This window comes from Lithobates pipiens, unplaced genomic scaffold (genome assembly GCF_037356315.1).
Source record: "Lithobates pipiens isolate NorthernLeopardFrog02 unplaced genomic scaffold, aLitPip1_a1.2 Scaffold_18, whole genome shotgun sequence".
NCBI lineage: Eukaryota > Metazoa > Chordata > Amphibia > Anura > Ranidae > Lithobates > Lithobates pipiens.
In genome coordinates this window covers 569,141,422-569,154,613 of record NW_027507758.1, presented here as the reverse complement: position 1 = coordinate 569,154,613, position 13,192 = coordinate 569,141,422, and the positions used below count along the sequence as shown (strand labels likewise).

At 43.5% G+C, this 13,192-nt stretch overlaps 1 protein-coding gene across 2 annotated transcripts in view; it reads left to right on the top strand.

Moving 5' to 3' along the window:
* Positions 1-13,192, top strand: part of PKHD1 (PKHD1 ciliary IPT domain containing fibrocystin/polyductin) — a 975,887-nt gene that overhangs the window by 707,342 nt on the left and 255,353 nt on the right. For both annotated transcript variants that reach the window (XM_077489019.1, XM_077489018.1), the window contains 2 exons: positions 25-112; positions 3,802-3,956. In XM_077489019.1, the coding sequence (XP_077345145.1) occupies positions 25-112; positions 3,802-3,956 (243 nt within the window). The remainder of the gene's footprint in view (positions 1-24; positions 113-3,801; positions 3,957-13,192) is intronic.

Sequence of the window (13,192 nt, the reverse complement as noted above, 5' to 3'; positions counted from 1 at the left end):
ATATCTTTGTTTTGCTTACTGCAGAAGTTTATGGAAAGTTAAAGATTCATAGTGCTTATCCCAGCAAACCGTGGACACGTCTCGGGGCTGACATTGCGCCTGGAAATGAAATGTAGGTTATCGGGAAGAAAGTCTAAACACAGCATATTTGAGTATTATCGCTATACCTGAGACAACTCTAGGGCCATTGTTAAATATTGTCTGAATATACCTAGGGAAAAGTAGAGTTGTATGTGACCAGACCAGCAAGAATGTACTACGTGCAAATCGAATGACCATAGATAATGCATGATCAGTCTTATGACTAAGGTTATTTATTTATAGTACAGTATCCTATAGATCTGTACAAAGAAATTGCTACAAATAAGTGGATACAATACAGCTACCTCCAAAACAAAGAAACAAGTACATTTACTATATGTATACAGCAAAATCTACCCAACAAAAAAGATACTTTAGAAATGAGTTCACCTTGTGTGACATGACAATCTAGATGGATAATAGACATTAAAGTGACAGTGGGAGCCTTGTTGGATAAAGGAGTAGGAAGCAGCGCTGGGTAAGGAAAATGTAAAAAAAGTAAAAGTGTGTTTTGTCAGAAAGTGGACTAGGAATCAGCACTGGATTGGTAATACGGTCATATTTATACAGTGCCTTAAAGTATTCATACCCCTTGAAATTTTCCACATTTCGTCATGTTACAACCAAAAATGTAAATATATTTTATTGGGATTTCATGCAATAGTATAGACCAACACAAAGCAGCACATCATTTTGAAGTGGAGGGAAAATTATAAATGGTTTTCAACATTTTTTACAAATAAATATGTGAAAAGTGTGGTGTATTCAGCCTCCATGAGCCAATACTTTGTAGAACCACCTTTTGCTACAATTCCAGCTGCAGGTCTTTTTGGGGATGTCTCTACCAGCTTTGCACATCTACAGAGTTACATTTTTGCCCATTCTTCTCTGCAAAATTGGTCAAGCTCTGTCAGATTGGACGGCGAGAATCTGTGAACAGCAATTTTCAAGTCTTCAAGTTTGCAATTGGATTCAGGTCTGGACTTTGACTGGGCCATTTTAACACATGAATATGCTTTGATCTAAACCAGGGGTCACCGAATCCTGGGCTGTTCCTAAAGCCTACACCGCTCTCTTAGCCTTTTCGCGGCCACCCAGTGGGGCTGTCCCTGGAGCCTATTGCTGCCTAGCTGGGCTGTTCCTGGAGCCCACAGCCGACCACTCAGCTTCTTCGTTAAAATGTACCATAAGGGGTTTTAATACTGTACGAGTGTAAGGGACTTAGGGAGCGCTAAATGTCTGTGGGTTAAGGGCGCAAATTACTTGTCTTACCTTGGGTGCTGACAACCCACGATACGAAAATAATTTTACTGTTAAGCCGCGTACACACGGGCGGACTGTATGGCCTACTTAGTCCGTCGAAACACATTTCAGCGGACAGTCCGCTCGTGTGTGGGCTTCAGCGGACTTTTTCAGCGCGCAGTCTGGCGTATTAAGTATTTCGGAATTTCCGTAATACTGTCCGTCATACTTTGGTTTCAGCGGACAATCCGCTCGTGAGTAGGCTAGTTCGACGGACTAAGAATGGCGCATGCTCAGAAAGGATTTACACGGCGAAAGGTTGCATTGCTGTGTATTGGACTTCCTATTTCTAGTCCCGTCGTACGTGCTGTACACGTCATCGCGCAAGCTTTCGACGGACTGTTTGTGCATCCGTGTGTGGTCAAGTCCGTTCATTCAAAAGTAGGACGGACTGTCCGTCGGATTGTATGACGGACTAAGTAGGCCATACAGTCCGCCCGTGTGTACGCGGCTTTAGGGGTCCCCATAACTTGGGAAATTTTATCAAGTGGTCCCGGCCCTAGAAGGTTGTAGACATGGTCGCCGTCAATAAATTTGTTTTATTCCGTTCAGTTACGGTTCATATTAGAATTAATTCGTACTTTGTATTTCATGTCCGAAATTCAATTTCAATTTGTACGAAATACGAATTGTCGTTAGGTTCGTTAACTTGTACGAACGTTCTTTACGATGAATTTAAAGGCAAAAATATACCTCAATATGACAGTCGATGCTGATGGAAGTTTGGTTTTTATCCGAAATACGAAATTTCGTTGAAGAATTTCCTATCCGAAATACGAATTTTCATTAGATGAGGGGCTCCCACCATCCCTGTGCTGTGCTGACTTCCTCCTGGGGATTCGTAAACAAAAGTTTGTATTTCGTACAAAATTCGGACGCATGCCAATTCGTATTTCGGATCCTCCCAAACATACGAATTTAGGGAAATTTGTACGAATTTGAGATTCGTACGAAACTAATCGCACATGTCTAGTAGGTTGAGAACCACTGATCTAAATCATTCCATTGTAGCTCTGGCTGTATGTTTAGGGTCATTGTCCTGCTGGATGGTGAACCTCTGCTACAGACTCAAGTCCTTTGCAGACTCTAAAGCCCCATACACACTATCAGATTTTCTGCTGATTTTTCCTTCCCTGATTTACCAAAACCATGTAGTGCAAGGGCCTGCCTGATTGCATACAAATTGAAACTCGTAAGGTTTGACCTCATATTATATGGTTTTGGTAAATCTGAAGGAAAAAATCAGCAGAGAATCTGATAGTGTGTATGGGGCTTTACATGTTTTCTTCTAGGATTGTCCTGTATTTGGCTCCATCCATCTTTCCATCAACTTTGCATATGGCAGAACAATTAGGTGCACTTGTGGATGTAGGTTAGTACAGGTAAGTTAATAACAGGATCTAGAATAATGAGAACAGCCTAAATAAAACTACAAAGAAGCTCAGTTATGAGAAAAGTCTACTTGAACTTGGTTTGGTTTATGAGAAATGTCGACTTGAACTTGGTTTGCAAACCACAGAGAAGATATCCCACCCCCACTTAAATCTATATATATGATAACATTTGGAAAATGTCAAGGTATGAATACTTTTTCAAGGCACTGTATATAGAGCCCTTGCCACTTTGAAAATGGTTGCAGACAAGACACAAGGTTTGCATTTATACAGAGTGTGGGGCTCCAGAGTATTGATTATAAGTGGAGAAAACAGGTTATACAGCTTTCTCCGGATTTTGGTATTCTCCGATTGAGCTTCATAGTTTGGAGATTTCATAGTGCTTTGGGAGGGAAGAAATCTCCAACCCAGTGTCCAGGACTTGCTGAATACCAGCAGTGCATGTGTCTAGGTCTGCATAGCCCTTATAATTCCTGACTTGGGCTTGGCTCAGGGCTCCAGGTGTGCTCCATCCAGGAGACAGATCTGCTCTGTTGAGGTGGCACGTGCGCTCCACTTTAAAGCCAGGAGATCTCGGGATAGGAAACAGGAGGGCTTCAGATGGGTGCAAGGAGATCCCCTATTGAGCAGCCAGGGTGTGGGCCCGTGCCGAGTGCTGCAACTCAAGGCTGAAAGGGAGCCAGTAGAGCAGGGTGGGCTGGTCTGAGACACCAATCAAAAGCCAAGGCCAAGCGTTGGAACCTAAGCAGCGGTGCTGCTGAAAAGAGAGCAAGGTTGCTCAGTATGTTTTAACTGTGACTGTTTTTGATGGTTAAAAACCCAAAGTGATTTTCTACGAAACTTTGCTTTTGTTTAATAAAAGCGGGCCTAACCCAAAAATTACTTCCTGACTGGCATGGTCTCACTGAAAATACTCAACACTACAGAGGTAATAACCCCGGATCACAAATTACCATTCCAGCACTGCTTCCTCCCCCACTTTACATGTATATGCTAACTGTTCTGCTGTATGCCGTTTTTGTAGGATGACTTTAAATGACACCATAGACTGGCAGCCAGGTGATAAAATAGTAGTTGGCTCTACTTCATTTGAAGCTCACCAAGCTGAAGTTGTCCATTTAAGAGACGTGTATGGCTACATAATTCGAATTTGGGGGAAACTTAATCACCGACATACTGGTAAGTGCTGATGCAACAATTTTTAAATTGAACAAATATTCCACTTAACATTTTTGTCTAGACCTAAAGCAACAGACAACTAAAATCTACACAAAAGCTGGCCATATATGTGAGAGTTTGGTGGAGTCATTGACCTTTAAACTGCTATCAAAATTCAAAAGCGGGCAAAGGCATAGGAAAAATAGGAACAAAATTCCACCAAAAATGGTGGAAAAATCTGACATATTTCAAAGACATTATCATAGTTTTTAATAAGCTGTATTTAATCTGGCAATTGATTGCCCAGTTGTGTCTTCACAAATAAGTGAATTCTGGTGAGCAGTGGAATTATTCCAGGTGGATAGAAGTGGTTAAAATTGAAAATTGCAAAGAGTATAGCCAGCTTTCCACTAAAACTATACTTTGTTCTTGTAGGGAAGAGCTGCAGGTTGGCTTATTTATTAACCCAACGTTGCCTATATTTACCCTTCGTTTGTTCCCTACCACCCCATTTGCCTGCTGAAATTATGTAAAAAAGTGCTATGTAAAGTCGATTTGGTTAAAGCTTACACAGAGCTAAGAATGTAGTAATGCTTATGCTTAGGATTATTGCTGTCTTGGTCCTGATAGGGGGGAAAGAAATTGAGACACATTCACCCCCACACACAGAAGTTGGGGAAATTTCTCTTTTGGGGAGTAGAGTAGCCTCAACAACAGTTGAGTTCCTAAAACATATCCTGAAGGATCACCAAAAATATATGCACAGTTTGGTGTAAATAGTATCTCAGCAACGTAACATCCACCATATTAGGTGGGCAAATGTACTGTAAATCCCAAAAATTACAGAAAATGGTCAACAACAGTCAACACTGATATTCAAAGGGTGGCAAAAGCAAATATTAGGCTAGTTTCATGGCTTCTGATGCTCACCTTAGCCATGCGTACCCCCCCCCCACTTTCTTTGTCCACAGAGGCTGGATTAAAATCCCTGTATATGTCCCAGGTCAGAGTTGAGGGTTGAATTGGAGCCTACACAGGGCTAAGAACTCTACCCATATCCCACATCACAACACTTGACATTGAAAGAACAAAATAGAAAGCACACAAGCCTAGAGCATTACCTTTATACACCATTTATTGATTAAATGAAAACAGGTATTATACTCAACAACCAATGTATAGACAAGCTTATCTCAAATATCTCATATATAATCCAGAAACAGAAAAGCCAAAACTACTGCACAAACCTCTTTCTCGGGAAGAAGCCACGCAGGTCTATGAAGGCAGGTTTCAAGGGGAGTCCCCTCTGCTTCAGTGTACAGTGTCTACCCCAGTGCTAGGAGGGCAGCAAAGTGCAGTGGCCATTTCAGATTTTGAAGCGGAGCGGAAACAGCGAGATTCAACTTGAGGATGGGTGCAGTGTGGTGCATTAATCACACAGAGTCCAGTTGCGGGAATGGAACTTGTATTAACCACTTGCTTACTGGGCACTTAAACCCCCATCCTGCCCAGACCAATTTTCAGCTTTTTGCGCTGTCACTCTTTGAACGACAATTGCACGGTCATACAACACTGTACCCAAATACAATTTTTATAATTTTTTTCCCCACAAATAGAACTTTCTTTTGGTGGTATTTGATCACCTCTGGGTTTTTTAATTAAAAAAAGACCTATTAAAAAAAAATACTAAACTGTTTTAGATTTTGTTAATACATTTTGCTGACAGGTATTTTTTCTCCTTCATTGATGTACGCTAATGAGGCTGCACTGATGGGCACTGATAGGCTGCATTGATGGGCACTGATAAGGTGGCACTGATGGGTGATAATAGGCATCACTGGTGGGCACTTATGAGATGCCACTGGTGGGCACTGAGAGGTAGCACTGATGAGTGGCACTGAAGGGCCCTAATAGATGGTACTGATGGGTGGCAGTGATGGACACTGGTCAGCACTGGTAGATGACACTGATAGGCAGCACTGCTAGGTGGCACTGATGAGGCACTGATTGACTCCACTGGTGGGCATTGATAATGGCACTCATGGGCACTGATAGGTGGCACTGATTGCTAGCACTGTTTTGTACAGGTGGGCACTGATTCGTGACATTGTGGGGACTGGCAGGCGGTACTGGTGGGCACAGATGAGGCGACTGTGCCTCTTCCTCTTCGGGACTGATGTCCCTTCAACAGAAGCCGGTGATCCGCTTTTTTTTCTTCTCACACTGGCAGCGTGAGAAGAGAAAAAAATGATTACCGATCTTCTGTTTACATCACGTAATCAGCTGGCATTGGCTGACAGCTGATTATGTGGCAAGGGGCCATGATTAGCCCCTTACTCCTATCTGTGATCACCCAAGTCTCATTGATTTGGTGATCACAGCGCATGCTGATCACGCCCTGCATGGGGCGTGCGGGGAGCATGCAAAGGGGAGGCCATCTATTGACGGAATCTCAGGAAAGTAGATCCGTGCTGTCAGGGCCGTCTTTAATTTTGATTGGGCCCTGGGCAAAAATTTTCTTGGGGGCCCCCCTCCATTCTGAGACATACAACAATTAGCAGGTAGACTCAAAATCTGTTTACTGCAGCAGATCACGCAGTGATTGCAATTGTTTGCCAGAGGTTACAGCCTATCCTTACTGCTTGCTGGCTGGTTGCTAGAGGTTACAACACATAATTTCTGCTTTCTGATTGGTTGCTAAAGGTTAATGCACATCATTACCACTTACTGATTGGCTGCTAGAGATTAAAGCAGATCACTACTGTTCACTGATTGGTTGCTACAGGTTAATTCACATCATTACCTCTCACTGAGCAGTGGAGCAATCCTAAATAATTGAGCAAGTAAAGGGGCACATTAATACACATACTACAGGAGAGTGTAAAAGAATGCAGACATACTGCAGGAGACAATCAGAGACTGCGGACATACTGCAGGAGACAATCAGAGACTGCGGACATACTGCAGGAGATTACCAAAGACTGGCGACATACTGCAAGAGACAATCAGAGACTGGGGACATACTGCAGGATACAATCAGAGACTGCAAACAAACTTCAGGAGACAATCAAAGACTGCGGACATATTGCAGGATACAGAGACTGTGGACATACTGCAGGAGACAATCAGAGACTGTGGACATACTGCAGGAGACAATCAGAGACTGCGGACATACTGCAGGAGACAATCAGGGACTGCGGACATACTACAGGAGACAATCAAAGACTGCGGACATGCTACAGGTGATGGTCAGAGAACTTTCAGCAACACACAGCTTGACAGTTGAATAACACAGCTCAGGGTTTAAGCAGTCAGGCATTTTATGGGTGTAAGAACATACCTGGGCAGCCAAACTCACTACATACATTTAGAGGTATGTGGGCGGGGCTTCCATTCTCTGATCTCACTACAACAGCTGGGAGCTCCACTGATGCTTTGTAGGGGGGCCCCGTTACCCGCGAATTGGGGCCCAGATGAAGGCTTTGCAGAGTGCAGAGAGCTCCACTGACGCTCTGACCCGCCCCGTGCAGCCTGTATGCTCGGAACAGATGGCTGTAGTGAGAGCCAGTGATCGGAGTGGGAGCGTCAGTGGAGCTCCCAGCCCCACCCCCTCTATACTGGCTGGGAAATACAGAGGTCCGGGGGCGGGGCCGGGAGCTCCACTGACGTTCCCACTCCGATCACTGGCTCTCACTACAGCCGCTCTGTTTCGAGCATACAGGCTGCACGGGGGCAGGGTCAGAGCGTCAGTGGAGCTCCCGGCCCCACCCCCGTTCAGCTGGCTAGCAGGGGAATACAGCCTCCCGTGTCCTCTGTGCACTCTGAAAAACCTTCATTTGGGCCCCAATTCGCGGGTAGCAGTGCGGGCCCCCCTACAAACAATGGGCCCAGGGCAGGTGCCCCGTTTGCCCTGCGCTAAAGACGGCCCTGCATGCTGTAGCCGACATTCACAACAGGTCCAGTGAGAAGATATCTAACCGGAAACACTCGTGGAAAATGACAGCAATGCATGGCAGTGCAGGTCACAGATGACTGACAGCATCTAAATGCAGCCTGGCTGATCTGAACCCAAGTGGGAAGGCTTCCAGGAAGGAAGGTTTGTCCCTATTCTTTCCCTAATTTTATGGAACCTCTCCCTAGCACTGTTCACTGTCCCTATAAGAGGGGTGACCTGTCCCTACACTACCCACAAATTAAATGCGTGCCAATCCCAGGATCCAGGGTCTTAAATAGACTCAGCGTGACCTAAGATGGTCACCATAGGGCTGCTAGAATCCAACTGGATCGCTGCCCAAGTGACCCAGGAAACCACAGAGGCACCATTGTCTTCTCAACTTTCTCTCCCACTGCAATGCTGCTGCGGTTGTGTGCCACTTACAGTGGAGAAAGTAGACTTGCCTACAAACTGGCTTTTGAGTACCACACTTCATTGCAGGAGGTTGTTTCTAACACAAGACTTGAGTCTAGATATTGGTTACTGAGGCAATAACTGGCCAACAGGCAAACAAGAATTAGAAAGGGAAGGCTATCAAGGGAACCTTGTACCTTGACCTGTATGGCTAAACTACAGGTTTGACTGAAGAGGCCTTGTGTGTGCCAAGAAAATATCCCTCATACAATTACACTATGACTATTTCTTAGTTATTACATCATGACCAGCCTGAGCCATTGCGAGAATACAGATGTGTGGATTTATTCGGTTTCCTACAGTTTTAATGCCAGAAACTAGAAATTTAGATTTTCACTGCCTATCAAACTTGCCTGTTTAAGTCAGTGGGACTGCATGGCAATTCCAAGGCAAATACTTATTATGCTGTTTCAGGATATTGGTCCATTGAAAATTTTAATTTGCCATTAGCCTTACAGTTTGTTATTTTTAGAAAGAAACCACATCCTGAGTTCAAAAGCCTGTCCTCTGCCAGCATGCTGCAAAGAAGGACTCTTGCTCTGTATGTGGAAGCAGTAGTCTCACTGCAGATGTCTGACTCTGAAGAGTCAGCGCGTCGGATGTCTATAGAGAGACCATACAGAGTAAATGCCCTTGTTTGCGGCATGCAAGAAGCAGGTGATATGCTTTTCTACTCATGATGCAGTTGCTTTCTAAAGACTGTAAGACTTTGGACACCCTTTATTTGGAGGCATGAGAAATGGATTTAGCTGATTTACCCTGAAAGTTAATTTGAGCTTTAAAAAGATTTTGTCTGCTTTTTGCAGCCTGCTGCTGAAGAAAATGATTTTTAGCTAATGAAAAGTGAGAGTAGTTTGTAGATGGAGCTCAAGTGTCACGGACCAGCAAGGAAAGCATTTTACAAAATGCTGGCTCTTCTTTTTCCCCACTGCAATATATCTAATAATGGAGATTATCAGGATTAAAAGTAGCCATTTTAGCCGGATTAAAATTTAGAAAGTCATCTCTCCTATTTCATCCTTGAGTGAGTCAGAATGGGAAATGGTGATACAAAATATTAGTTTTTTTTTCCCATCACGGTAATCCTTTAGTATTTATCGCCTCTGAAGTTTGTAGTTTATTCAGTTTAACTCCATACTGAGTCACTTTAAAGCTGAACTCTAGGCAGATGTAAAAGACACAAATGAATGGAGCTCTGTAATCATCGATACACCACTATGCATTTCTAATGTTTTTATACTATTATCATACAGGTTTTTTATAGTGCCAACAGTGTGCACAGCTCTATGTATAGGGAGACAATACAGCAACAATACAACTCAATACAAGAAGGTTAAGACGGCTCTGCTCCTGGGAGCTTACAATTTAATAGGGAGGAACTAGTGGAAAAAAAAGTAAAACTGTGAGGGATGAGCTGATGGGAGAAATACAAGATTTGGTTATTAGCTGAAGGCAGGCATACCTGAAGAGATGAGTTTTCAGGAATCGCCAAAAAGAGGAGGAGAAGGAGAGGCTCTGGAGAAGTCCTTAAGATGAGCATGGGAGGAGGAGACAAGGAATCTAGAGAGCAGGGGGTCTTGGGAGGAGTGGAGAAGATGGTTTTGGGGATATTTGGAGACTAGATTGGTGATGTAACTTGGGGCAGAGTTGTAAATGGCTTTGTATGTTGTTAATATTTTGAGTTTTATTCTTTAGGCAATGGGAAGCCAGTGGAGGGATTGTCAGAAATGGTGGTGGACAGTGTGTGGTTGGTAATGTAGATGAGTCTGGCAGAAGCATTCATGATAGACTGAAGAGGAGATAACTTGTAAAGAAGTAGACCTATGAGGAGTGAGTTACAATCGTCAAGGTTATAGATAAAAAGGGAGTGGATAAGTTGCACAGTGGTTCCAACGGTTAAAAAGGGCATATTTTGGAGATGTTACGGAGGTGAAGTCCACAAGATTTGGACAGCGATTAGATTTGGAGCTGAAAAGACAGGTCAGAGTCCAGGATTACACCTAGCACCCTGGCGTGAGGGGAGGGAATGGTAGTTGTATTATTGATCTTGATGGAGATGTCAGGGAAGGGGGCACAGTCAGGAGGGAATATTATGAGCTCAGTTTAAGAAAGATTGAGTTTGCAGAAGTGGTGTGACATCCAAGATGATATCTCCGTTAATAAGTTAGTAATGTAAGAGGAGACTGAAGGAGTGAGGTGAGGAGTAGAGAGATAGATTTGGGTGTCATCATCATAGAGATGGTACTGAAAGCTGTAGGAGTTTATTAAGTGACCAAGGGAAAAGGTGTAGCTGAATAAGAGGGGTCTGAGGACAGAACCTTTGGGGGACCCCTACAGAATGGAATTGGAGAGGAGGAGACAGAGTTATAGGTAACACTGAAGGAGCGCTGTAATAGGTAGGAGGAGAACCAGGAGAGAGCAGAGTCTTGAAGGTCAACTGTATGAAAGTCCTTAATGTGCATATATATATATATATATATATATATATATATATATAATATGGCATGGAGGAGAAATAGGACCATAGCACTGGAAAACACAGATAAATTCAACAAACTGTGGAAAGTGTGGGTTATGTTCAAGTACTCTGAAGAATATAAAGCTTTGGTGGCTACCTGAGGGTGGACTGATACTTAGCAGCATCACAGCCCATCTTAATCTTTTTCTATATTTTCCTTTTTCTGTCTTTTCTTTTTTCTATCTTTTCTTTTTTCTATCTTTTCTTTTCCCTCCTATACACTACTTCTCCATCTACTTTTCGGAACCATCAGGTTACACAAATAAAATCCCTAAGATAATAATAGCAGTTTTCAAGGTCTGAATCATTCTTCTTGGAACAACATCTATACAATATTGGCCCTCCGGTACATGACCATAGAACCCTGTCAGGTTATTGACTCTAATTGTAATAAGGGCAGGGCCACACCGTGACATTCCCTCTGACGCACGGGGACTTCCCTATGGCTTTCCCTGGGGTGACAGAGGGGGCGGGGTCACCTCAGTTATAAAAGAACTGTCAAAACTAAGACGCATCATACGGCGTGAGCCTCCCATGGAGGCGGGTTGGTCATGTTTTTTTTTTTTTTTCGGTCCATTGGTGGAGCAAAAGAAGAAGACGACTTCATGGGACATTTTTATTTTTTAATAAAGGACTTGTCCCAAGCCGTGTCTTGTCATTTTTACCATTTTGCCACTTTTTGGGGAAATAGTAGGGGTACATTTGTACCCCGTTACCATTTCACACAGGGGGGAGGTCAGGATCTGGGGGTCCCCTTGTTAAAGGGGGCTTCCAGATTCCGATAAGCTCCCCACCCGCAGACCCCCATAACCACCGGGCAAGAATAGTGGGGATAAGGCCCTTTTCCCCATCAACATGGGGACAAGATGCTTTGGGGGGCTACCTCAAAGCACCCTCCCCATGTTGAGGGCAGGGGGCCTGGTACAGTACAGGAGGGGGGGCACTATCTCGTCCCCCCCCTCTATTACTGTGGCCTGCCAGGTTGCGTCCTCCAATAAGGGTCTGGTATGGCTTTTTGGGGGGACCCCCACACCATTTTTAAAAATAATTTGGTGCAGGGTTCCCCTTAAAATCCATACCAGACCTGAAGGGCCTGGTATGGAATTTGGGGGGACCCCCACACAATTTTTTTTAAATTTTGGTTCGGGATTTCCCTTAATATTCATAACAGACCCAAAGCGACTGGTAATGGACTGGGGGGATCCTATGCCATTTTTTTCAATGACTTATTTTATCTGTATTGCCAGGACCGACAATTCATTATAGCTGCAAATAGTTTCAAATTACTTTTTTTCCTTTAGAAATGTAATTTTGCTCTCGGACTGTTCTAAATATGAGAAACATTCGCCACTTTACAGGCATACTATAGACACCCCCCAGGTAGGCAATTTAAAGGAATATTTCACTTTTATTGTTTCACTTTAATCATTATTAAAATCACTGCTCCCACAAAAGACGGACGTTTTTACAACTTTTTTTTGCATCGATACATGTCCCCTGGGGCAGGACTCAGGTTCCCAAACACTTTTTATGACAATAACTTGCATATTAGCCTTTAAAATGAGCACTTTTGATTATTCGTGGTCGTGTCCCATAGACTTTAACGGTGTTCGTGTGTTCAAATAAATATTTTGCCTGTTCGCATGTTATGCTGCGAACCGAAGCGGGGGGTGCTTGGCTTATCCTATTTTGCAGCATGGAGGCAGGAATTGTATTTCAGAAAGGCAGATTTATATAGGGTGAACGCTTGCTGGGATTTGGTTTTAAGCCACAATCGCCCTAGTGCATGGCTATGTATCTTAAAATTTCTAGTGTCATCTGCCAAAGTTTTAATGGTCGGGCCTGATACTTCATGTAGTGAGAGGAGCAAGTGAGTCCAGTGTGGTTAAAACACACTGGACACAGCCAATCACCATTCCTTGTAATGGCCCACTGTGAGCAGCCCTGGTACCATGTGATCACTGTGACCAGTTGCAGCGAGCACATGAGCAGTAGTAAACAGTGCTGTCGTTGTTTATCACTGTGTGAGCTCAATGATTGGTCACAGTGATCACATTGTACCAGGGCCAATCATAGCGGCCCTGTAACATGTGACCAAGCACAGCATCACAGTAGTACACAATGTTTAATTAATGAAACCCTTATACAGTCTTACCGATTGCTTATTGCAGTGCTAATGGCACCTCAAATGCGCCAAGAAAGAAGAGTGATTTGCATGCATGAGATTGCACTACAAACTTAATACCACACAGTAAAAAAAGTTTGAGGCTCAAAAAGGTGTAGGAGCTTCATTGTCAAATTTTTGCATGTAAGGCAGCCAATGGAAGTAAA